Source organism: Pan paniscus, chromosome 11, assembly GCF_029289425.2.
Source record: "Pan paniscus chromosome 11, NHGRI_mPanPan1-v2.0_pri, whole genome shotgun sequence".
In the NCBI taxonomy this organism is placed as follows: Eukaryota; Metazoa; Chordata; class Mammalia; order Primates; family Hominidae; genus Pan; species Pan paniscus.
The window spans coordinates 118979157-119006515 of NC_073260.2; the positions used below are offsets into that span (position 1 = coordinate 118979157).

At 41.0% G+C, this 27359-nt stretch overlaps 1 protein-coding gene across 3 annotated transcripts in view; it reads right to left on the reverse strand.

The window, feature by feature from the left end:
• Window positions 1–21911: 21911 nt before the first annotated feature.
• Window positions 21912–27359, reverse strand: part of PDCD1LG2 (programmed cell death 1 ligand 2) — a 77842-nt gene continuing 72394 nt past the window's right edge. For all 3 annotated transcript variants that reach the window (XM_034967103.3, XM_034967104.3, XM_034967105.3), the window contains exon 7: window positions 21912–23209. In XM_034967103.3, the coding sequence (XP_034822994.1) occupies window positions 23178–23209 (32 nt within the window). In that variant the 3' untranslated portion in view covers window positions 21912–23177. The remainder of the gene's footprint in view (window positions 23210–27359) is intronic.

The window sequence follows — 27359 nt, forward strand, 5'->3', positions numbered from 1 at the left end:
TAGAACTCAGATGCTTTAACTTAACGTTTACTGGTTTATTGAACAAGTACACAGAGCAAGGTCCGGAAGGGCCGCCACTCCCCTTAGAGTTGGGGTGCATCACCCTCCTGGCATGTGAATGTGTTCACCAACCCAGAAGTTCTCCAAGCCTCGTACATAGTTTAGGGATTTTTATGGGAGAGCAAGAACTCAGAGTAAGAACTCACCACCGAGAGGATGGCACTAAGACATTCATGAGGGTTCTACTCCTATGATCCAAACACCTCCCACCCAGGCCCCTCCTCAAACACGGGGGATTACATCTCAACGAGATTTGGAGGGGACAAACATCCAAACCATATCACCAGGCAACTGTTAGAATTGCAGAATCTTGGGCCCCATCCAAGACCTACTGAATCAGTACCTGCCTGTTAATGAGATCTCTAGGTGTATCACGTTGCACATCAAAGTGTGAGTAGCGCTGGTTTAGGTGACACCTGATAAGAAGCAAAGGTTTGCTTTGAAGCATATTCCTTAGATATTGCTGAACACTATATTTCCCTTTATGCTTTCACAGATCTACTATCAGTTGTGCCTCAGTTATATTAACTATAATTCCCAGTTATGAAAAACAGAGACATGAGAAGAATTTAACTTGCCCATAACAACTGGCAAATTAAAACGGAAGGAAGAGAATGCAGAATGCAGACTCCTCTGCTTCCCTTTCCTTTTCTCTCCATCTTTTTTTCTTATGACCCAGTCTCGCTTAACCTGAATCTCCACCTGGGAGTTGTAGCATTCCTAGGCTAGCTATCACTAAGGCTGGAAAAAGGAATGATCAAGAAGCCTTCAGCCTGGAGGTAGTGACTGAAAATCACCCTGGGGCAGCTGGAAAATAAAAAGAAATAACCCTTAAAAAAGATGCTAGGAGGAAAGAAAGGTTAATCCCATCTCTGCCTGTCCTAGCTTCACTTTAATCTTTTCTGCTTTTTTTCTTTTGCCAATTCACTGTACCATTCGGTTATATAATGTATATATTGAGCACCTACTGTCTGTCAGGCACTGATATCTGCATTTTCCTAGTAACTACAGGGCTTTCTACACACTTTCTGATCTCCCTTGAGACCCTGCCCCTTCTCCAAAGCCCGTAAAAGCCACTGTCTTTCCTGTGTTAAATCTTCTCCCGCTGTGGCCTCAGGTGGCTCATTGGAACAGCAGGAACAGTTAAATCTGGAAGGCTTTAGGGTTTCTGTTATCTGCTCACTCCTCTACATGTGGGATTCTCTGATTCTTTTTCTCTAAAGGGGATATTAAGGGGGAAAATATCCAGGTTCAACTGGGGTTTTAGCACCTGTGGAAAATAATTATTGAACTTGACTGAGTGAAGGGCTGGCTGATTTTGGTGGATCCCTGAGGTCAGAGCTCAGTTGATTCCCTAAAAACCATTGAGTAATTTCCCTCAAAAGAAGATTAGGTTAAAGAGTAAGTTTGAGGTGCACAGAGGGAAACTTTGTGGGAGGGAAAACAGAAGAGAAATAACACCATTACCCCAATCTATTTCTGATAAATCAGCATAGAAAACCCACAATGTTGTAATTCTATTATCAATGGATGATAGAGAAGCATATCACCACAAAACAAGGATGATGAAGGAAAGATATAAAGGGGACATATAGTGATGTCTGTTTTGGCTTTTAAATCAAATTCCACAATAGGACTACATAAGAACCAATTTGAATGCTTACCAGAAATTGGTATCTCTGCTTACATATTCTCTTTTTACCACTTTCCTACTGGTATCTGATTCTTTTAACAGTGTACATACAGGGGCCAGGCACTTTGGGAGGCTGGGGCGGGTGGATCGCTTGAGCCCAGGAGTTTGAGACCAGCCTGGGCAACACGGTGAAACCCCATCTCTATTTCCTTAAAAATTGAAAAGTGAAAAGTAAAAATTAAAAAACAAATTTTAGAAAGTGTATGTACAGTGTCAGGGAAAGGGGAAATTTAAGGAAGAAACATGCAAATATTGAGGTTCTACTGTAGTGCCGTCAGAAGCAACTTTAATCTTTCAAATGTCTTACCCAAAGTTACATAGCAACCGTTGGAAAGAAATCTAATCTAGACCTCCAAGTTTCCCCTATTTCTTTAAATAAGGGAAAGTCTTTAGTAATTAAAGACCACTTTAAACCGGACTGCGGGTTGCTTGAGTTAAAAAAAAAAAAAAAGGGGAAAGAAATAATTTGTAGTTAATTGATAGGTGGACACCACATTGAGGGTCAAGTGGTTCAATGTACCTTAGAAGGAACCCATGGTAAGTCTTTGTAACTGAAAGTGAAGCAATGGGCCAGGTGTGGTGGCTCATGCTTGTAATCTCAGCACTTTGGGAGGCCGAGGCGGGCGGATCACCTGAAGTCAGGAGTTTGAGATCAGCCTGACTAACATGGTGAAACCCCGTCTCTACTAAATATACAAATTTAGCTGGGAGTGGTGGCACAAACCTGTAATTCCAGCTACTTGGGAGGCTGAGGCAAGAGAATGGCTTGAACCCGGGAGGCGGAGGTTGCAATGAGCCAAGATCGCGCCACTGCACTCCAGCCTGGGCGACAGAGTGAGACTTTGTCTCAAAAAAAAAAAAAAAAGAAAAGAAAAAAAGTGAAGCGGTATAGTGTTTGTGAAAGCGTGATCTGTGCATTCGTGCCCATCCACAAACTGTTGTTCCTGGTCTGCAAAGGAACTGAGTGTAGAAACTTTAGAGCAATTTCATAGAATAATTTTAAGTCTATTGAATCTAATGATTAAAAAGATTAAGTCTTCTGTTTGTAATATCTTTACTTATTTAATTTTTCTGCTAAATTATTTTTATTATAGCTTTTAAAAGTATTGGTCTGTGAGGGATTGGAGGTTAAAAAAAACAAAGTAACAACAATTCTTTACCACAGTCCGTTTGAGAAGCACCCGTCTAGATTGTGCTTTCAGGTGGTTGCTTTCAGGGCTTTGTCATTGTGCAACACTAGGGGGCACCATCTGCATGGTTGTGTAACACAGCCGCCCTAATTTCTAATGACCAGTGCTAGATAAGAGGGCTGTGAATTATCCAACTGTAGACCACAGATGTGCCTTTATATGGACACATGATTTTGGATGGGTGGGGATATTTTGTAAATTTAAACTGTTGAGCCCAGATATGTAAAACAACTTGTGTTTGAAATGTCAGATTTGTATTAACCTGGTAGGCAACTTTTTGATTCCTCAGGACAGAGAGATATCACCCCTTCTACTCCCACTGACCAAGAAAGTTTAGCTGGTTTTGCCAAGATTTGGCAGAAACTGCCTTTTACCATTTCATTTTCCTTTGTGGCAGTTTTGTAAGTGGAGAGGAAGTGTTTGAATCTGAGCCCCCTGCAGCTCTGGTTTGAGTTACAGCTTGAGGTCATTGTTCATTGATAGGCGATCACGTATGTTTGCTTAGAAACAGTAAGCACCTCTCCCAATACATTGTTCTTCTTAATTATGTTTTAATTAGGTGAATCTTAAAATACATTTTTCTTGGTGGTATGATGTAAAGAACTTTGGAGTTATATAAGCCTGTATGTGGACCCCAGGACTGTTATAATACCTGGCTGTGTTACTTGGGAGATAGGACTCTCAGCTTTCATTTCTCATCAATAAAATGGGGATAATCCTGCCTATCTTGCCAAGGTGTTGTAAGGGGTTAAGTAAAATAATTCATGCAAAACACCCCACATGGTACTTAGCATAGCACGCTTTCATATGTGTTAATTTCTTCTTCACTTTTATTTGGGCAATAGGCCCAAGAGAACTTAGGGGAAGGATGAATGATAAGTAAGTAAGGCAAGGAAAGGAATGAAAGAACATAGCCTTGGATTGGCAATCTGCAGTCCATTAAAGTCAGCTGGTTCAGGGCATGGTACCCCAGCATGTGAACTAATTTGCATTTTTAATGCCCATCGGCCTGATATCATGGGAATGTGCCCAGCCAATTTGGGAAGATCATTCAAACCATCCACAAGGACCATGTATAGCAGAGGTGTCCAGATTTCACCAGCCTTCAGTGGGCCACACTTCTCATTAATGCCCAAATAACTTTCAGCTTCATCCCCTTATGTAACTGTGAGAAGATTAGTCTCTGACTTTTCCCAAAGAATTTCTGGAAATTCCCAGGAATTCTTACCATCTACTAATAGAGCCCCATTAAGAGTCCATCTTGTAATTCCCCGAAACAGAGAACAAGACTATCACTTAACAAAATTTTACTGAAAGAGATGTGGGAAAGAGATTTTACTGAAAGAAAATCATGAGAAGAAATAACAAGGCAGAAAACAAAAATAAACTGGGCCTTCTAGAACATCCCCTACCCTTACCTCATAGGAGGACTATCTCCCCTTTATTCCCTGTCCCTCTACCTTGTGGTAGGGATCAATATTCCTACAGATAACAAGAGTCCATTGACCATGGCTCCCCTTCCCAGACCCCAAGGAAAACAGTCTCAGGGCTGCTCAGTAAATATTTGTTGAATTAATGAATGGTCTTAACCTTCCCGTTCCAGATTAAGATCTTGGCTTTATATTTATGTGATTGTTAAAATTTTTATTTAGATTTTTTCCCCTCAAACAATCAGTTTCAAATGTAAATTTTGAATCTCCCTTCTGTTATACACTTAAAGATCTGTTAAGGGGTAAAAAAAATTTACCTTCCAGATAGGTAATTTTTTTAATTTGGCAACTTGGGAATAGTAGCTTTTCTCTGTCCTTGCACCCAACTTCTTAACTTTAACAATTAAGATTTTATGGGCCCAATGGCCCCAGCCTAAGCTGGTGCACCTCGTTACATAGGGCATTTACTGTTGAGAGCATATTTCTGAGAATCCCAAGATTTTCACTTTTGCATAAAGGCTGACTGAGTAGACTCTCTTATCCTATAATATAGCTTTTAAAACAAATTATTATGCTAGTAGCTAATTGCTCATTAAGATCTAGCTTTATGGGCTAGGCGCAGTGGCTCATGCCTATAATCCCAGCACTTTGGGAGGGCGAGACAGGCGGATCACTTGAGGTCAAGAGTTTGAGACCAGCCTGGCCAACATTGTGAAACCCCATCTCTACTAAAAATACAAAAATTAGCTGGGCGTGGTGGTGGGTGTCTTTATCCCAGCTACTTGGGAGGCTGAGGCAAGAAAATCGCTTGAGCCTGCGAGGTAGAGGTTGCAGTGAGCCGAGAGTGTGCCACTACACTCCAGCCTGGGCAACACAGTGAGACTCTGTCTCAAAAAAAAAAAAAAGATCTGGCTATATTGCTATATACTAACTGTGATAGGTTCTGTAGTTCCTCTCAATAACACTGCCAGGTAAGGTTCATTATTTTATGTATGAGGAAACTAAGGTTCAAAGAGAACGACTTGTCTGTAGTCATGCAGCTGGTTAATGGCAGAGCTGGATTCAACTCAGGCAAGCTACCTATACATCTCAGGGCAGGTGGGAAAGGGTTATGTTAGACTCAAGTAGGAAGCTTTATGAAATTGCTCCCCATTTCCTGCTTCTCCATGATATTCTGGTATGTACCCCAAATGGCTGTGAATCTTTGCAGAAGTCAGTGGTTGTTACTGACCGGAGAGTGAGGAATTATCTTCCATGTTTTGGGGGTGGTAAAAAGTCTGAGAACCACCACTACATGTTACTTCTTCCATCTGCCTTCCGCTGCTTGAGCCTTCAAAATAAAGTTGTAAGAAATTCCAGCTGTTTGCCCTTACCAATATAGCCCAGGGTGACTCTTACTTAATTCTGTATATGAGTTCCAGAAAATATAGAACTCTATAGAAAAAATGTATGGCACTTGGCTGAGATGTTCTGTTGACTTCCCTCCAGTCCTTATAAGATCACTTTTCCCTTCCTTGATTGTTGTCCCCCATTGACCAAACCAGCAGGTACTGGCCATTCCCCTCAGTGACTAAAGCTGTCAGCGTCATTACTAGGGTTAAGGCCCTGTCATGGGCTGCCCCAGCCACACACATATTCCAGCTGCTTTGCCTGTTTTAGTCATCCTGTGTGACATCTCTTCTTGTTATACAGGATATCACCTATGTAAAAGATGAGAGAGAGAGAGGGCTTCTGTGATCTGCAAACCCTTTGAAGACAAGGCTGATGTTTTACTATCTCTCTATCTTGGTGCCTAGTACAGTGCTTAGTACCAAATGAATGATAAAATACATGAGAAAGAACAGGATGGTCTCCTCATGATTGCACTTTTGTCAGGATAGGCCAGGACCCTATCTCCATTTCCATAGAAATGGCCCTTTCCCCCAGGTTCTGGTACATGGCCCTGGTTGAGCTAATAAACAGCAACAAAAGAACTTAAAGTCTAAAAATGCTTTGAGGCCTGAAAGAAATTATCTCTGAAGGTGAAGTGTTGAGGTAGAAAGATGGAGAAATGGGGGAAGTGCATGTGCAGGGAAAGGGCAGGGACTTCCCAGCTCACCTCCTGTCATGTCCAGATGCAGCCACACACTTTGCTTACAGTGACTTGTCCTGTCTGGAGGCAATTCTTTGAGGCAAAACTATGCCTTAAAGCCTTAAAGCCCAGCCCAGAATTTCACATCAGCCCTTCTCTAGTCCTGACATTATTCACCAGATAAAAGGCAGATACTTGCTATGTTTTACAAGTTTCTTGTCTGTGTCATCAGCCTTGTTCCATCCTTAGATACAAAGAGGGCTGAAAACAGGATGTTTGAAAACAGGATGTTTGGGTTAAAAAACAGGGTTGAAGAAAAAAAGAATAATATTCAGAAAAGAAAGTGGCAAGTGGACATAGTTCTTAAGGAACCCTACAAATGAGACTTGAAAACCTGGCTCATTTCATGATTCATTGACTCAAAGATTTTAAGGACATATTTCAGCTGGTAGAAAAAAGTTCACTTGAGGATAACATCTTGAGAGTCAAGTTGAAGATAATAGACTCCTGTTTCTGGTATCTCTGTGAAACATAGAGGAGGGTACCCTTTAGGACCAAGTACTTCATAGAAAGTTAGAGCTGGAAGGGGATTTACAAGCCATTTCATTTTAGTCTTCTCAGGAAACTGAGGCTCATAGGAGTTAAGTGTCTAGTTTGAAGAATTATGGGATCTTAGAGTAAGAAGATTTGTACTTCATCACCTAAGGGAAGAATACTTTCCAGAGTATCCTGAAAAATGGTAGCTCCAGGCTATGTAGATATATCCAGGAACCAGGAGGTTAACCTTTGATGAACAGCTCTAGTTGTTAGTGAATTCTTTCCATTTCTGGGCCAAATTCTGCTTCAATGTAACTTGCACCCATTGATCTTGGCTCTCATGTCTTCCCTTGATAATTCTTCTCCAGGAGAAAGGCACCCAGCTTCTTCCAGTATTCCTAGTCTAGGGGTGGCTTCAAGCCCGATTGCCATCTTGGGTGCTTCCCTCCAGATCTACTCTCATTTATTCATGTCCCAATTAACAAGTCGGGCCCAGAATAGGACAAAATATTCTAGAGGTAGGCTGGCCTAGACATAGTAGGTTCCATAGGACTATTTGTTCCCAGTTCTGAACAGTGTCCTGTCAACACTGCTGAAGTTCTCCTTAGTGTTTTTGTTTTGTTTTGAGATAGGGTCTCACTTTGTTGCCTAGGCTGGAGTGCAGTGGTGAGGTCATGGCCCATTGCAGCTTTGATCTCCTTGGGCTCAGGTGATCCTCCTACCTAAGCCTCCCTAGTATCGGGACTACAAGTGTGCGCCATCACGCCCAGCTAATTTTTGTATTTTTTATAGAGACGCAGTTTCGCCATGTTGCCCAGGCTGGTGTCAAACTCCTGGGCTCAAGTGATCCACCTGCCTTGACCTCTTAATGGGCTGGGATTATAGGCATGAACCACCATGCCCAACCTCCTTAGTTTTTAAGCAATTGGATTTCAATTCAACCTGCATTTGTACTTAGGGCACATTTGTAGTTTATGAGTATGATACTGTTTAAATTCTTTTCTATTAAATCCCCAGAACTTTTTCATATTAACTGCTAATAAACTGCTCTTCCATCTTAGGTGTGTGGATCAAAAGCAGGACCTTACATTCTACCTCTTTGGTTTTGACCTAGTGATTCAACCTGGGACTTAATTTTTTTATTTTTTATTTTTATTTTTTGAGGCAGGGCGTCACTCTGTTGTCCAGGCTGGAGTGCAGTGGTACAATCTTGGCTCACTGCAGCCTCAACCTCCCGGGCTCAAGCGATCCTCCCACCTCAGCCTCCCAATTAGCAGGGATCACAGGCACACACTACCACACCTGGCTAATTTTTGTATTTTTTATAGAGATGGAGTTTTGCTATGTTGCCCAGGCTGGTACTGAACTCCTGACCTCAAGTGATCTGCCCGCCTCGGCCTCCTAAAATGCTGGGATTACAGGTGTGAGCCATGGAAACCTGGGATTTTAAAATAGAAACTCTTCTATCCAACTGACTCTCTCTCCCTACTTTATTAATCATCATATATTATAAGCTCATCTTCTATGTTTTCATCCAAGTTACCCATAAGACAGAGGGAAAAGGACAATTTTTTAGTAGTTGCTTTGTCAACCTAACCTCTTCTCTCAACCATATTCACTTACTCACAAGGATATAAATGTACATCTTGTTCTGTGCTGTGATTAAAAATCAATATATTCTATGTCTATGGCAACTCCATGAGCTACCAAACTTGTAAGTCCCTAAGCTACCAAACTGGTAACTTTTTTTTTTTTTTTTTTTTTGAGACAGGGTCTCATTCTGTTTCCTAGGCTAGAGTGCGGCGGTGTATTCACAACTTACTGCAGCCTCAACCTCCTGGGCTCAGTCGATCCTCCCACCTCAGCCTCCCCAGTAGCTGGGACTGCAGGCGTGCACCATCACACCTGGGTAATTTTTGTATTTTTTGTAGAGATAGGGTTTTGCCATGTTGCCCAGGCTGGTCTTGAACTCCTGAGCTCAAGCCATCTGCCTGCCTCAGCCTCCCAAAGTGCTAGGATTACAAGTGTAAGCCACCATGCCCAGCCCAAACTGGTAACTTTACTGAAAAAGAAATGGGATAAATTAGGCAAGTTACTTAACTTCTATAAACCCAAGTTTCCTCATCCATAAAATGTGAATATTTGTTCTACTCCCTTTACCAGGTGGTAGTGAGGCTCAATTAGTATAACAAGACATTTGAAAATGCTTTGTAAACTTAAAAAAAATTTTTTTTGAGATGGAGTCTTGCTCTGTCGCCCAGGCTGGAGTGCAGTGGCGTGATCTCAGCTCACTGGAAGTTCCTCCTCCCAGGCTCAAGCAATTCTCCTGCGTCAGCCTCCCAAGTAACTGGTGGGCACTCATCACCACGCCTGGCTAATTTTTGTGTTTTTAGTAGAGACGGGGTTTCACCATGTTGGCCAGGCTGGTCTCAAACTCCTGACCTCAAGTGATCCGCCAGCCTCGGCCTCCCAAATTGCATTTTTCTTTCCCTCCCTGCTCTCTTGAGCTACTCCTGTCCATGGGGAGCTCCCACCCACCCTGAATTCCTTTGGGTCTTATGGTCTGGTCCCACTTATCAGTCACTTGATTGCATGTAGCTTTGGTTTTTGTGGTGTATTTCTCCAGCTCACTATACATTCCTTAAACTCAAGGTAGAGCATATCTAATACATACTTTGTATTTCTCACAAGTACACAGTGCTGACTGGGGGGTTTCAGAGTCCCAAGACAGAGTCTGAAACACCCTGGCGACTAGATGAGCTGCCTTTATGCCACACAGCCCTGAAAGGGAGGGGACTGTGTCAGGGTAGTCCAGTGAATCACCCTGTCTCATTGATGAATGTAAGAAAGTAGAGGCTCTGGTCAACCTGGACTTAAACTTTCCATTTTGCTTCTCAGGGGATACAGCTGTAGCCTGCCAGACTGGCATTTTCCCTAACAGCTTTCAAATGTCACATTCCACTATAACACACTCACACACAGAAGCTGTTCTTTCTTTGTCTTCATTTTGAGAACACTCAGAAAAGTTTTTATATTTTGGAAAGACCCCTTTCATTCCCCACCCTTGAGTTTTCTGCCTTCAGGACGTTAGTTCTTGAAGACAACTCCCCAGAGCACTAGTGGAAAGATGCTGGCAGCTCCTCCAATCACATGAACCTCACATGTTCTGACGCAGCTCAGTCATGCATTCTGTGCTGGAGCTGCATGATGTTTGATTAGGCAGGCAGGATGCTGGCAAACCCAGTGCCTTTTCAAACTTTAACTTAGTACACTTTTCTTGTAGTTTCTCTTTAGATTCTCATAAAAACACAGGTGAAAGTTTGTACTTGACATAGGGAAAAAACACAAGTTGTGCATCTAAAAATTCTGCCCCAGAAACATTATATCTGCCATTTATGTGACCTTTTGATTTATAATAAGCAGATGCTGAAATTCTAAAATTTCAAAATATTTTTAAAGAATTGCTTAAAGATTTTTTTTAATTTAAAATGTTTATTTTTTAAGCTTTTCAAATACAAGAATATAAAGAAAGAAATTACCCATAATCTCATGACATTGACAAAGATAGCCACTGTTATTGCCATTCTAATTTTATAGTTGAGAAAACAAAGGAGAGGAAGAAAGGAAAGAAAATGAGCTTTTAGGGCTTTTTTTCTCAACTTTAAGAAAAAAACTCCTTAGAGGGATCCCCCAAAATTTTGTAAACAATTGACAGATATTCATATTCCTAATAACACATATTGCCAGGAGTACCATTGCTGTTTCTGAACACCATGATGTTTCTTCAGTAAGCTTTACAGAGATCTCATTTCCATGTCACAGAGGAAAACTACTTAAAATAACATTTTATGAAAGTTACTATACTACGTTACAAAAAATCTTGTAAAACAGAGAAAAGAAGGAAATTACATACAACCCCAACACTTTAACAAAGTCTTATTCATATTTTAGCATACTTCCTTCTGTCCTTTTTTCCCATTCTAAATTTTTTTTAACTTTTATTTTAAGTTCAGGGGTACATGTGCAGGATGTGCAGGTTTGTTACATAGGTAAACGTGTGCCATGGTGGTTTGCTGCACAGATCATCCCATTACCTAATGCCCAGCATCCATTAGCTATTTTTCCTAATGGTCTCCCTCCTCCTACCCCCGCTTCTGACAGGCCCCAGTGTGTTTTGTTCCCCCCATGTGCTCATGTGTTCCATCATTCAGTTCCCACTTGTAAGTGAGAACATGCAGTGTTTGGTTTTCTGTTCCTGTGTTAGTTTGCTGAGGAGAATGGCTTTCAACTCCATCCATGTCTCTGCAAAGGACATGATCTTGTTCCTTTTTATGGCTGCATAGTATTCCATGGTATATATACACTACATTTTCTTTATCCAGTCTATCACTGATGGGCATTTAGGTTGATTTTATGTCTTTACTATTGTGGATAGTACTGCAGTGAACATACGTGTGCATGTATCTTTATAATAGAAGGATTTATATTCCTTTGGGTATATACCCAGTAATGGGGTTGCTGAGTCAAATGGTATTTCTGCTGGGTCAAATGGTGTTCTTGTTGACACCACCAGGTCTTATCTCAAAGGTCTAGAAAATTGATTCTGTGAGTAAACTCAGAATTAGACTAAAAAACTGGATCATACTAACCAAACTCCTAAGGGACTTTTCTATTATAAGAAATGCCATTGACATGCATATCAGAAGTTGCTTTAAAAAGTCTATTCCTATAGAAAACCCTATATAAGAAGTCAAATTATACTCAGGTTTCTCAGTAAGCATAGACCATAGATGGGGTGAAGGATCGTGGCGGTGGCTAGAATGATTTTAATGAGTAGTGTCAACAAGCTACATGACTGATGCATTCACATAGGAGGAATAGATCTGACAGGTGGTAGGAACATGTGGGCTGGATGGACAGAGACCCTTCTCCATTGGACATGCTGGAGATTCACTGAATATTTTTCCATATTGGCCTCTCTTGCCTTGACTCCATGCACACTGCTTTCAATTCAATTCCATGATAATTGTTAAGTATCTTCTGTGTGCGAATCCTTGTACTGGGTTCTGGGACTATAAAAATGAATAAAATACCAGGTCCTGCTCCTAATACCTCCAAGGCTGTTGGAGAAAACTGAACACATATGTAATTATAAAATACTATATAATGAAGGCTTGACTGGTACAGGTGTAGGATATTTGGCCTGATGTCATGTCTGGCTTGCAAAATCTTAAGATCTAGCTTTGCCACTTACTAGCTGTGTGATGTGAGCAATTTATCTAACTTCACTGGGCCTTAGTTTGCTTACATGTTGATATGGTTTGGATTTGTGTCCCCGCCCAAATCTCATGTCGAATTGTGATCCCCAGTGTTGGAGGAGGGGCCTGGTGGGAGGTGATTGGATCATGGGAGTGGAATTTCCCTTTTCTGTTCTCATGATAATGAGTGAGTTCTTATGAGATCTGGTTGTTTAAAAGTGTGTAGCACCTCCCCCTGCTCTCCCTCTTCCTTTCTCAGGCCATGTAAGACCTGCCTGCTTCTCCTGCACCTTCTGCCATGATTGTAAGTTTCCTGAGGCTTCCCCAGCCTTGCTTCCTGTATAGCCTGTGGAACTGTGAGTCAATAAAATCTCTTTTCTTTATAAATTACCCAGTCTTAGGTAGTTCTTTATAGCAATGCAAGAACGGACTAATACACGTGTAAAATAGACAAGACAATACACTAAGTTATGAAGTTTAAATGAGATCATACATGTGAAGCTATTAGAGCAATGTCTGGTGCATGGTATGGAGATTAGCTATAATGGCAAACTTAATTAAACCTCATTTTGGATACCAGCAATGAGACATTGGCAATCTAATGTTTCAAACCCAGCACAAGGAGGAACATGTAGTCCAAACCCTGCCCAGCACTTTAACACAGACATATCCCATGACAGGCAGTAAATACATTATCAGGAAAGACAACGCACTGAAAATATATTTTGTCTGAAATTTAGAAATATGTCCCCCAGGGGTGTTATATGATAGTGATATTTTTCTTATAATAGACACCTAACACCTTCTGCTATACATTCTAGGAGAAGTCCACAGATGCATTTGGGCAATTGCAACATCTTAGCACAAAAGATGTCACTTTGATTCACTCTCCACTTTCAGTTCACGTGGTCTGGGTGGAGCTCCAGACCTAAGATATCACTTACATACTCTTTCTTTCAGTGACTGGTTCTGGAGAGGGCACAGCACATAAGTTTTCCACTGTAAATCTCAGGATTTTGCTGAGAATGCTGAGAAAAATACTCTGGCTTTTTTTTCTTGTAAAATATTTGAATCTGAAAGGTTTAATAATCATTGGCATCCATCTTGTAATTATGAGGAGATATCTTGTCTGAGAATGGCAACAAAAAGGAAACACAGTGAAGAAATGATAGAGACAATTTGAATCCTGAAGACATTTGTTAGACCCCCTATACCCAGTTGCACATTTGGCTGCTCAGTTACATAAGCCAACACATTATCTTTTAAAAATTTAAGCCAATTTGCATCAGGTTTTCTCTCATTTGCAGCCAATGAATTTTGATACAACTTCTACAAAATGTACTTAAAGGCCGGGTGTGGTGGCTCACGCCTGTAATCCCAGCACTTTGGGAGGCCGAGGCGGGCAGATCACGAGGTCAGGAGATTGAGACCATCCTGGCTAACACGGTGAAACCCCGTCTCTACTAAAAATACAAAAAATTAGCTGGGCATGGTGGCGCACACCTGTAGTCCTAGCTACTTGGGAGGCTGAGGCGGGAGAATGGCATGAACCTGGGAGGCAGAGCTAGCAGTGAGCCGAGATCTTGCCACTGCACTCCAGCCTGGGCGACAGAGTGAGACTCCGTCTCAAAAATAAATAAATAAATAAATAAATAAATAAGTTTATTTTGTCCTATGCTCATGGTCAAAGCAGATGCCCAATTTTTATTTTTCTCATAAAACTAATCAACAAATATACATTGGGCCCTTGTTACAGGGTCAGATGCCACAGAGTTTAAGACAATTCCTTGTGCTACAATCTAATTGGAATTTATAGTCTCTTTATTTTTTATCTCTTAATGGATACGTCTCCACTCCATCCAGATAGATTTTGATTGAGGAGTGAGTTGGTTATTTACCTCCTGTTCTCAACTCTAAGTCCATCCTCCTCTCCTCTGCTCTGATGTGCCAGGGCTGGAATTTTGACAAACTTCATTTGCCAGCCTCCCTTGCCAACTAGCTTCCTGTTAAGTTCAGTAAATGGGAAGGCCTTGGGGACTGGAAGGTGGGAGGGGAAATTATTTCCTGTTTCTAGTTCCTGAATGTGTCATGCCTGTAGCAATAGGTAGCAGAAAGGTAGCTGCTGTCTGTAGTTCTAATATTTGGCATCCACTTTTTTGCTCTTTCAGTCTTCTTATATCTTTATTACAAGTTCCTAATATTAAATACACTCTATTTTTATGACTGGACTCTGGCTGATACTAGCACTTGATACTAGGTGTGGTCCTAGGCAACAGATTCTCAAATTCTGACATTCTGGGATTGATTTGATTTGTTATTGGTGTTGGATTGGTTTGAATTGAGAGCTGAACTCTTTGCCACTAGTAATCTATGGCATGCAATGACATCACGGTTGATTAAATTATCATCTGTTCTTGCTAGGGTTGAATACCAATGAAAGGCAAGTTTCTGGAGGCCAAGTAGCTGTTGCATTTAACCATTATGGTAGTAAAGATGATTATAAGGAATGTAATGTGGGATGGCTGCTTGTGATTGCACCAGGGTGCTTACAGGAAGAAACTAACAAGTTTAGGGCTTTCACCTCAAATCATATTCAGAGCACCAGAGGGCTTCTAAGACTGCCCTGAAAGTACCTCTTATTCCTTCTAATTACAGGAATCACTAGACATGAAAGACATGACTGAAAAATTCAACCCAAATCAATCATTCACAGACTGGCTAAGTCTCATATGTGAAAGTTTTCTCAGTAATTTGAAAGGAGTAGGACTCTGAGACTAGGAATGGGGACATTTTGGTGGATTTGGATGAAACTGAGAATGTTGAAACCCCCAAGCATCCCTGAGTTTCCCTTGATAGTGGAAGAAGCCTCTCATTTCTTGTCTGATGATATTAGCCTTTCCTTGTTTGAAAGCCTATAATAAGCCCATATGAGGCACTTGCCTTGCAAGGGAGATCCCTATTCTTTCTCAGCCCCAGTGCTCCCAACTCTCATGGCCTTTATTTAGAGTCAGTTCCCGGAATATATGGAGGTGGGAAGAGCAGAGTCTAGCTCAGCAGGAAAAGTCTTATACTTCAAAAGAATCATAAGATTTTGTTAACTTAACATTAGAGGAAACCAGGCTAGTATGTATGGGGATGAATTCTAAAGGTATTAGACCCAGGAGCACAGAAGATAACATTGAACTGGGGCCAAATTAAGGTAGTCCTGATATACTACACTTTCCAAATAGTTTTGGACTTAATGTTGTAGATGATTACAGTAGTGGTATCACACCTTCATGTAATTCCTTTACACATTGATTTTTGGCATGGTTATGTGCTTGCTTTGGATAATGGAACATTATTAGCAAATGTGATACAAACAGAGACTTGGAAAGCACTTGCACATTGGGGTTTTCTTTCTTTTTTGCTGTTTTTGGATTAGACTCTATGTTGAAGATGCCTGGACTAACCTACTGAAGATACATGGTTTTACCAACAGCCAGCACCAATAGGAAGATATGAATGAAGCCATCTGAGACCAGCCATCTGGCAGCCAAACTGCCAACTGATTGCAAATGCATGAATGATCCCACTGACACCACGCAGAGCACAAATGAGTTGCCTCCACTGAGCCCAGCCCAAATTGTTATCCTATAAAATCATAAAAACATAAACAGTTGTTTTAAGTCAGTAAGTTTTGGATAGTTTGTTATACAACAAAAGCTAGCTGAAACAAATGTATTAGCTAGAGCCGCTGTGAATGGCACTATTTGCTTAGTTGATTGGCTGAAATTGGGACTCACTGGTAGGTTACATTTAATGGTGTTGAGTTGCCAGAATTTCTCTGGAATAATGTATAGGAAGGATTCTAATGGCCTAAGCCATTAGAATCTCTAAGGAGATAGAAATAAAGGAGTAATTTATTATATGTAACTGCGCCTCTTCCCTCACCACACTTGGTCCTGAAAGAGCCTAAGGAATAGTTTCTTCTCTAAAGCATTGAAAAATGCTTCAATGGGAGAAGCCCCAGCACCCTTGAACATGTTCAGGCAGCTGCTTTCTATAGGCCAAGGATGAGGTGGGAAAAGCTGCCTGATCTCAATGTACATGATGAGATCCCAGAGTAGCAATCAGCATTTTTTACCGGCAGGAATAATCTTTGGTGGTGGTTGGCTCTAAGAATTAAATAGATGTGGGCCGGGCGTGGTGGCTCATGCTTGAAATCCCAGCACTTTGGGAGGCTGAGGTGGGTGGATCACCCAAGGTTGGGAGTTCAAGACCAGCCTGACCAACATGGAGAAACCCCGCCTCTACTAAAAATACAAAACTATTTTTGTATGGTGGCACATGCCTGTAATCCTAGCTACTCAGGAGGCTGAGGCAGGAGAACCGCTTGAACCCGGGAGGTGGAGGTTGCAGTGAGCTGAGATGGTGCCATTGCACTCCAGCCTGGGCAACAAGAGTGAAACTCCGTCACACACACACACACACAAAGAATTAAATAGATAATTGATGTGTAGCCTGCCAAAGCATTACTTGATCTGTATAATAGAAACCAGGCCTGAGATAACACATGCATGGTGATATGTGCCTATCGTCCCAGCTACTCAGGAAGCTGAGGTGGGAGAATCACTTGAGCCTGGGAGGTCAAGGCTACAGTGAGCCATGATTGTACCACTGCACTCCAGCCTGGGAGACAAAGTGAGACCCTGTCTCAAAATAAAACAAAATAATAAAATAAAATAAAATAAATAGTTTTTAAAGATTTTGGCTTAAAAGGGTTACAAATTTTCTAAAGTCACATAATATATAAAAGCAAATCTGGATAATACTGAATTGTTCTGCTCATCTATAATATTATTTTATGAAGTAAGTTTCAATATAAACTTGAAAGAAAACTGACACAAGTTTTTTAAAAAATAGACATAATTTGTTAATTAAACTCCATGCATAATTATTAAGGAGGAAAGCATTCATGTTTCTTGGATGTTTCTTATATGCTACATGCTTATTTTCATTTAATTCTCACAATAATTCTGTGAGAGAGGTGTTATTGTTAGGATATCTGTAAATAGATGAAGACATTGAGGCTTTAAAAAGTTGATCTTTTAAAAAATTGAATTATTAAGGAAAGATTATACAACTAGAGAATGAGTGGGGAAGGGAGAAACATTTAAACAAACTCCAAAATAACAACGTACACAGCAATAACCAGGTTTTATAAGCAAACTTGAGGGTAATCCAAGATATGAAAACTTAAATTACCATAAAGTACCATTTTTTAACCTATTGACTTAGCAAAATTATATTTAAAAATATCCAGTGCTGGAAGGATGCACTGGTACCAATGCCAACAGATCCTTTTCAAAAGCAAATTGACAGTATGACTCAAGAGCCTGAAGTGTTCACATTCTTTGACTCCATAATTCCCTTTTCAGGTATCCATCCTAATGAAATTAGATGTAAAAAGACATGCATTATCTGAAATAGCATGATATATCAGTTAGGACCCTGAACTGTATAATTTGAGGACGAATTAAAGAGACTCTTTGTGGAGGTGTGGGCCAGGTGTAGGGAACTCTGAGGAATAGTGCAGTACCCCAAAGCTAGCAGGAACAGGTGTGTGTGTGTGTGTTTGCACGTGTGTGTGTGTGTTGCAGGGGGTGAGGGGACACGTAGGCACCCAGACATGAAAAGGGGACTGGAGAGAGCAGTTACTGGAACCCACAGGCAGATGGAGCCATGTGGAAAGGGTTATTCAACAAGAGCTGTGACCTTTAGTTGAGAGAATTATCCAGCCAGCAGTGACCCTGGAGAGGGAGAGCCTGGGGAATAAATACCCCAGCAATACTCTTCTCCCATCCTCTGATCTCCTGCCAGGGTCCCCATTGGCTGAACCCAATCAAAAGCCAGAGAGCAGTGGAGCCCATTGATACAGTCCATACAAGTCAGCTTCATAGGACCCAAAGCAGGGAGGACAAGGCTGGAGAGTGGATCTGGAGGGTCAAATGGAGGGTATCCAGCACAAAAGCTTGTAACTGAAGTGGCAAAAAAACCAGAAACAACGGTAATCTTCCATTAATAGGGGAACAGTTAATTAAATTTTGTCACAGCCACTCAGTAGAATATTATGCAGCCAGTAAAAGTGATAATTAGGAACACTTGTCAGCAACATAAGTATGAGTTTATGGTAGATGACAATTTTTTTTTTTTTTTGAGATGGAGTTTCGCTCTTGTCACCCAGGCTGGAGTGCAATGGTGCTGTCTCGGCTCACTGCAACCTCTGCCTCCCGGGTTCAAGCGATTATCCTGCTTCAGCCTCCCGAGTAGCTGGGATTATAGGCATGCGCCACCATGCCCAGCTAATTTTGTATTTTTAGTAGAGACGGGGTTTCTGCATGTTGGTCAAGCTGGTCTTGAACTCCCCACCCCAGGTGATCCGCCCACCTCGGCCTCTCAAGGTGCTGGGATTACAGGCGTGAGCCACTGTGCCCGGCCCCAAATTTTTTAAAGTATAGAAAATTACATGTTGCAACCATAGCCAAACTTAAATACATAAATGGACAAAGAGCAGGAACAAACAGCAAACATGAAAATGTTTGTGCTTGGATGATGAGATCATAGGTGATTTTTGTTTGTTTGGTCTTTCTCAATTCCTCAAATTCTCCTGAATGCTATTTTTGCTCCTTTTGTAAAAAGTACGTTTTTTCCCAGACTTAGAATTCATCTAAGTCTTTTAAGCATTGTCATTATATATGTTTTAGCCCATTATATCCAGGCCATAAAAAGTAAAGGTGTTGGCTGGGTGCGGTGGTTCACGCCTGTAATCCTAGCACTTTGGGAGGCTGAGGCGGGCGGATCACCTGAGGTCGGGAGTTTGAGACCACCCTGACCAACATGGAGAAACCCCACCTCTACTAAAAATACAAAATTAGCTGGGCGTGGTGGTGCATGCCTGTAATCCCAGCTACTCAGGAGTCTGAGGCAGGAGAATCACTTGAACCTGGTGGGGGGCGGAGGTTGCTGTGGGCCAAGATTGTGCCATTGCTCTCCAGCCTGGGCAACAAGAGCAAAAGTCCATCTCAAAAAAAAAAAAAAAAAAAGTAGAAGTCTTAATAGTAGCCATTCTCCCAATATATAATGAGTCTCAGAGGTGACCATGCATGAGGTGCCTATCACGTACCAGGTACATGGCAAAAATCTCACTCCTTCCCTGCTCTCTAGGAGTCTAAGGGGATGACAAAACCTGTGCTCAAAATCCTCATGATAAACTGAGAAAGATAACTGCTTTTTTTTATCTTTTCTTTTCTTTTTTTTTTTTTTTTTTTTTTTGAGACAGAGTCTTGCCCTGTTGCCCAGGCTAGAGTGCAGTAGCATGACCTCAGCTCACTGCAACTGCAACCTCTGCCTCCCGGGTCCACATGATTCTCCTGCCTCAGCCTCCTGAGTAGCTGGAATTACAGGCACCCGCTGCCACCCTTGGCTAATTTTTGTATTTTTAGTAGAGACAGGGTTTCACCATCTTCGCCAGACTGGTCTTGAACTCCTGACCTCATGATCCACCCGCCTTGGCCTCCCAAAGTGTTGGGATTACAGGTGTGAGCCACTGCACCCGGCCCCTTTAAATTTTTTTTATTTTTATTTTTTAAATTTTTTGCAGAGATGGGGTATCACTATATCACTATATCTATTTATCTATCTATATATATATATATATGCATTTTTTGTTTTTGTTTTTGTTTTTGTTTTTTTTTGAGACAAAGTCTGGCTCTGTCGCCAAGGCTGGAGTGCAGTGGTGTGATCTCGGCTCACTGCAACCTCCACCTCCTAGAGTCAAGCGATTCTCCTGCCTCAGTCTCCTGAGTAGCTGTGATTACAGGTGCATGCCACCATCCCCAGCTAATTTTTGTATTTTTAGTAAAGATGGGATTTCACCATGTTGGCCAGGGTGGTCTCGAACTTCTGGCTTTAAGTGATTCACCCACCTTGACCTCCCAAAGTTCTAGGATTACAGGCATGAGCCACCACGCCTGGCCAGGTCTCACTATATTGAAGTAAACTGATGCGTAGAGGTCAACCAATATATTCAGAGTTGTATAACTCATACCTAGTTGGGCTGGGGTTTGAATCTCTGATGCTAGAACCCACACGCCACCTACACTCCTATAGCACTTCCCTGGAAAAGAGTGAAATTAATTATTATTATTAAATTCTGGGATACATGTGCTGAACCTGCAGGTTTGTTACATAGGTATACATGTGCCATGGTGGTTTGCTGAATCTATCAACCTGTCATCTAGGTATTTGTCCTAATGCTCTTCTCTGCTTTCCCCCAACCCCCTCAACAGGCCCTGGTGGGTGATGTTCCGCTCCTTGTGTCCATGTGTTCTCATTTTCAACTCCTACATATGAGTGAGAACATGTGGTGTTTGGTTTTCTGTTCCTGTGTTAGTTTGCTGAGGATTATGGTTTCCAGCTTCTTCCATGTCCCTGCAAAGGACATGAACTCATTCTTTTTTTATGGCTGCATAGTATTCCATGCTGTATATGTGCCACCTTTTCTTTATCCAGTCTATCATTGATGGGCATTTGGGTTGGTTCCAAGTCTTTGCTATTGTGAATAGTGCTGCAATAAACATATGTGTGCATGTGTCTTTATAGTAGAATGATTTATAATCCTTTGGGTATATACTCAGTAATGGGATTGCTGGGTCAAATGGTATTTCTGGTTCTAGACCCTTGAGAAATCACCACACTGTCTTCCACAATGGTTGAACTAATTTACACTCCCACCAACAGTGTAAAAGTGTTCCTATTTCTCTGCACCCTCGCCAGCATCTGTTGTTTCTGAAATTAATTATTGACCAGCAAAGAGACCATACAGTATAAAAATACCACTTTAAACCCCATGTGGTAGGAAATCAGGGCACATTATGGTGTGTAACAAAAAATATAGGTTTGTTGCTCTAATTCCATCCCTTTCAAATTGAACAAGCAGCCTTAACCAAATTACTTAACCTCTCTGTGCCTTTCCTTATCTGTAAAATGGAGTAATTAATAGTGTCTTTTTCAGAGAGTTTGGGGATGATTTGTTCCAATAGTATGTGTAAAATGCTTAACAATATTGGGCAATAGCAAGTACTTGATAAATGTTAGGTGTTAAGATAGCATGCTGTAGTATAGAAAATTTCTGAAGCTAAGACACAATGCCTTATGATTTTCTCCCCTGACAGAACCCAGATTTCAGGATACTACAGCTAGATTGCTCTCTCCCTATTTGGTAATCTAAAAGATAGCCCCAATCTAGGAACAAAGATGGGAATATTTTGACAGAAGCCATTATGCCACTGGGTTCCTAACAGAGTTAAACAAAACTCCCCAAGCATTCAGCATGCCAATCACATATCTGGGGCATGGGTGGGGGTAGGGGCAGCATAGGTGGGCTTCTTCCAGGGAAGAAGGCCTTGTCTCCTGCCCTGCTCTCTGTGGTGTTAGGAAGTGCTCCTCCTCCAGCAGGAGCCCCAGATCAAGCATCCCTAGGACCCAACCCTGCTGAAAAGTACATCCAAGTTTGCCTCAAAGGCCTTCAAATCTTTGGGAGCCAAATGGCATAATAGGATATTAAACTTACTGACTTGCAAGACCCTGAGCAAACCTCTTACCCAAAAGTAGAATATATAAAGAACGTTGAAGAATAACAATTGAGTTTTATTCTTTAAAGGCATTCTCTGATTTACATGAGAATTGAGAAACTGAGATGTATGATTTGTCTGTTAGTCAATTTCACACCCTTTCATTCTCATAAGCCCCAAATTTTGCTCAGTTAAGGAGCTTGCTTTAGGCCCACCTATGTAAGTCTGTTGTACTAGCTAATGTGCCCATTTGAATAGTTCAAGGGTCAGCTAATGCTCTGAGCTTCATGGCTCCAGTATAAAGAACAAATTTAACAAAATTAAGCTGTTACTGTAGCCGAGTTACCCTTCTGCTCCACACATATGTAGTGGGATCTTGCAGGATTTCCATAGTGCCAATTATCAAAGGCCTTGACTACTTAGCATTGCTGTATTACAGATGTGCAAACTGAAGCACTGAAAAGTCAAGTTTAAAGTCATATTGAGGGCCAGAAAAGGAGCCTTAGTTTGGGGCTTTGGCCATTTTAGCTACTTATCTGAAATTGCTGCAGATACAACGTATGAGCATATCAAATATTTTTGACTGTATATAATTGATTTCTAGGGTAAAAACAAATAAAAAGAAACCAATAATTTTTAAAGGAAAGATGTAGTTTAAAAAAAAAAACCACCATTAAACATGGTGCCATTACAGGTTAAAACAAATGCTTTGTGACTTAGACCTCAAAAACAGAGCTTGATGACTTTACTCCACAATTTGTGCACTTAGTGTATATTTAAATGCTCTCTATTAATTAGAACAACTTCATATGCTATCAAGATTCCAGTAATCCATAAAACATGTCATTTATGATTTGAGTTTGTGCAAAGCCCTGTCTGTGAGCTCATAGTCTCAATAGCCTCTTCTAGTACCCAGAGGAAGCTGTAGATAAAAAATAACTCTATTGGCAACCCATCTGTTTCTGTTACTGGAAATTTCCACACACCTCTGCTTTTGGAAATCACTTAGAAAACTTGAAGGGAAATAATTCCTTTTGCTTTCAGTCTGGCAGCAAGAAGGATCCTGAAGGAATTCTGTGGGTCCAGGATCCAGTGGGGTAATTCTGTAAAGTGCAGTAGTGCTTGCTTAAAGCCATAGGCTCCAGAGGTGAGTCCAGATCAGTGAAGGGGCAAGTTTCATGGCCAGGTGTTGGCTAATCTTGTTGCAGGTTTCAGATTAAAGTGCTGGGTCATCCAAAGGCATTTGAAAAGTGCAAATGGCAAGCTCTGCAGGCCACCGAATTCTTGTTCAGAGTCCAGAAGCTTCTTTAGATGTCATATCAGGTCACCCTGGCTCCCAAGACCACAGGTTCAGATCTGGGGAGAAAAGCCCACAAATAAGAAAAATCATTTTTTATGATTAGAAAATATATAACCTCCCCAAAATTTGAGTGAGGAACTAATTTTTTTAAAAAAGTTCATCTAGCTGGAAACCGCATGGTTTAAAACTTTTCATTTAAAACTTCTTTCCACAGTTTTTACCATTGCCCTAGTCCAAGTCTTCAGCTTCTCTCCTCAGACCTATTGCAAGAGCTGTTCCTCTTCCATTCTGTGGGCCACACATAGCTCAGTAATATTGGAGCACATTTCAGGGGCCTCTCCTATTCAAAACCTCTTATAGTTCCCTATTGTGTCAGATATTTCTATTAATTCCTGCAGACTCATTATTCACCCTGCTGTGCTCTATTCATGCTCCAGGATGATGACATTGTAGACTGCATCACTGGGCTCCTCCCTCTGTCTTTGACTGGGCTCAGTCTAGGGGAAAAAGAGTGTTGCAGTGGGTTGAGAGAGAGGTTGGAGTATCTATTCCTCAGCAACCTCCCAGACAAGTTGTGGGTTGACTTTGTCCCTCTGTTAAAGACCATAGGTCCTGCCAGATGGACCTTTCTCATTGCCATTTTTACTAGGGTTCTGGGAACTGCTCCCTCCCCTTTCTCCTTCAGACCTAGGAATAGTCACCTTCCCTGCCTGCTCTTGCATCCTGGCATGCTCAGTATCCCTTGCTGGTTTCCCTTAACGCTGCACACACCTTTATAAATTAAAGTTGCCTCAGTTACCTCTTCTAAGTATACCCTCCATTTCCTGCTAGGATCTAACTGAAGCACTCTTGCTTAGTAAGTAAAATCTAACTTTTGCCTGGAATTAGTGGTTTACAATACATGCCCTAACAGTCTTTCCCCCTTATCTCACACCTGGCTTTCTCTCTGAACGGGGTCACGTGCACTTTCCCACACCTTCCTGCCTCTCTGCCTTTCCTGTTAGTGTCTCCTCTATCTAGAAGAGTTTGCTGTTTCCATTTCTTCCTGATTCAAAAGTCACCTTCTCCATGAAACCTTTCTTCTTCCCTGATTATCCCCCGCTTAAAGTGATATTTGTCCCCATCTCTGAACTTTCATGTATTGTTTGTCCCTCTTATATGAGCCATAGAGAACCATAAAAAATACACAGACTTTTCACACCATTAAAAATTCATGGGCACAGGTGAGTGAAGCTGTTAGTGACTCCTCTTGCTAATAGCACTCTCCTCCCTCCCTGAGACAACTGTGCTGCCTGAAGAAAGAAAGTGTGAAGTTGCCTGACATGGGTTGGGTATTTCTGAGGATTGATGGTAAGGTGGGCTTCAGGACATAGGGATAATTTGAGAGCTACATGATTTTCCAAATATGTTCCAAGAAGCACAAGGTATCTTAGAGCAGTGGTCCCCAACATTTTTGGCACCAGGGACTGGTTTCAGGGAAGACAATTTTTCCATGGATTGGGTGTGGGAGTGGGGGTAGGCTATAGTTTCGGGATGAACCTGTTCCACCTCAGATCATCAGACATTAGATTTTCATAAGGAGCACACAACCTAGATCCCTCATATGTGCAGTTCACAATAGGATTCACGCTTCTATGAGAATCTAATGCTGCTGCTGATCTCACAGGAGGTAGAGCTCAGGTAGTAGTGCCCGCTCATCTGCCGCTCACCTCCTGCTGTGTGGCTCAGTTCCTAACAGGCCACTGGTACCGGTCTGCGGCCCAGAGGTTGGGGACCCCTGCCTTAGAGGCCTTTGTAGGGACAAATATGATATGGACAAATAGCCTATATGATAGGGTGATTATACCCTCCACTCTAATTTCACCACTGTTTTAATTTGCTTGACATGTAGGAGTTCTGTCTAATATTTCCTTTGCAAAAGGTTTATAGTGGCAAAAGAAAAAGAAATTGGAAACCACTGAAATGGGAAAGGGGAAAGGAAACACACCCATGTGGAATGCTGACGCTGTGGTCAGTTCTCAGGTGGAAGTTCTTAGAAGGAAGTCGGGATACTCATGAAAACAAACAAAACAAAACAAAAAACATAAAGACTCGACCAAAAGTATATAGAAAGCTGGCTTCTTTTTGTTTTAACCCAAATTATGTGAATGAGAACTGTTTCTTGAGTACCTTATCGGTAATACTTAATTGTAAGAATCTTGGATGACTGATAAATTCATCCTTCTAGTTCCCACATGGCCTAACTGACAGGGTCTTGCAAATAACAGAAACTTAATACTGGTTTGTGAGTGGCTGAATGAATGAATAAATGAATGAGTAGCACTATGCTGGGAATCATGACTTCTTTTGGTCTGCTACTGTTTCACTTAAGGAAGTCACTTAATATCTCTTAGCCCCCAATGTCATAATCTGTGAAATGAGGTAGCTAGGATACATGGTCTGTAAACTCTAACCAAGGCTTGATGACTATAATAACTATTTTGTAAAGGATAGATGATATATATCTATGGTATCATAATCCACTCCTAAAGTTTTACTGTTTATCTGCTTGTCTGCATAAGAGGGAGAATGGCTAGGCCCAAATAGTAGCGCAGATAAAGTTAGATACAAGAACAACTTCCACAAATGGAAAGGGCAGTGTGTCACAGACAAGGACTCAGTGGGTCTGAGTTCTAGCTCCATTTCTAACAGTAAGTTATGATATGACCTTATGCAAGTCACTTCAGCTCTTACATCCTTAGAGCATATCCATCACATTTAGCTGTGCTAGGAGTCTTTGAAAGGCAACTAAGACATTGGTAGGTGTCCTTTAAAGAAGGTATAGCATCGCCCTTCCTAAACTTGATAAGGACTGATGAAGAGTCCTATATAATGTATTTGACTACTGGGATCTAGAGAGGTGAGTGGGGATGGTTGAAATGGCTTCAGAAAGTATTCTTCTTCTTCTTGAAAGTAATACATCAGGGCACTCAAAAATGTAGTGAAGTACAACAAAAATTCAGAAAACATAAAAGTAAAAAGCAATACTTGATTCCATAATCCAAAAACATGATTACAGGCATTTTCATATTTTTACTTCTATTTTTCTGGAGGAAGGGAATATGGTGAGTCTATAAATAACATTTTTAATAGGACATGAATGATACATAAGTATATTTTTATTTTGCAATTTTCTATTTTTTTATTATATAGAAAGTATTTCCCCACATTATTATTCCTCAGAACTAGAAGTTTAAATGGCAACGTAGGGTCTATTTATTATAGTTTCCAGTTTTTTCCATGTTGTATTAGAGTAAACTAGGTAATGCTGTAGGAACAAACAACTCCAAAATCTCAATATAAAAAACAAAAGCTTATTCTTATTCATGTTCCATGTACATTGAGGGTCAGCAGGGGACTCTGTCAATTTTAGTTACTCAGAGACTGAGACTGATGGAGCAATTACTACCTAGAATGTTACTGGTTACCATGCCAGATAGATAAAGAAAATATGGCAAAGCATATGCCAACTCTTACATCTTCTACCCAGAAATAACACGCATCACTTATGCTTACATTTAATTGACCAAAGTGAGTTACATGACCATACTTAACTACAAATTAATTACAGAGAAGTGCAATTCTATCATGTGCACAAAGGCAAGAGATCCAGGAAATGGTGAAACAGCGCTAATACTGAACTCTATTAGGCATTTTCACAAGTCAGGTCTTGCTTCAGTTGCTGGTTAGTGAAGCAAAACCAGCAAGTCCTGTGCTTCTTAAGTTGGAAGGGAAAATATTCATCTGAATAAAAGTCTTGTAAGAAGTACATGCAAGGGACATGTCCAGGCTAAGTCCCAAGACTCCATCTTCCAAGATGCCGAGTCACAAAATGAGAGTGCGGGATGGCTCCCGGGCAGCCTAGAGCTGTACACTCTCCTCATAATGGATGGTTTTGGGATGAGATAGAACTGGGATGGCAGAGAATGGGTGTGGGAATGTCAAAGCCCTGAGCTGTCTGGGCCTGAGCAATATTAAAATCTTAACCATGGCAATTTCTAGGCAATGGATTCTAAATTATTTTTGTTTTCTTTATACTTTTTTATTTTTTATTTTTACACTCATAAAATCAGTAATTTAAAAAATGTTCTGAAACTTTTTATTGTTGTAGGTTATTCTTTTTTTGAGTTGATAGACTCAACTAAAATTAAACAAAATTTATTTTAA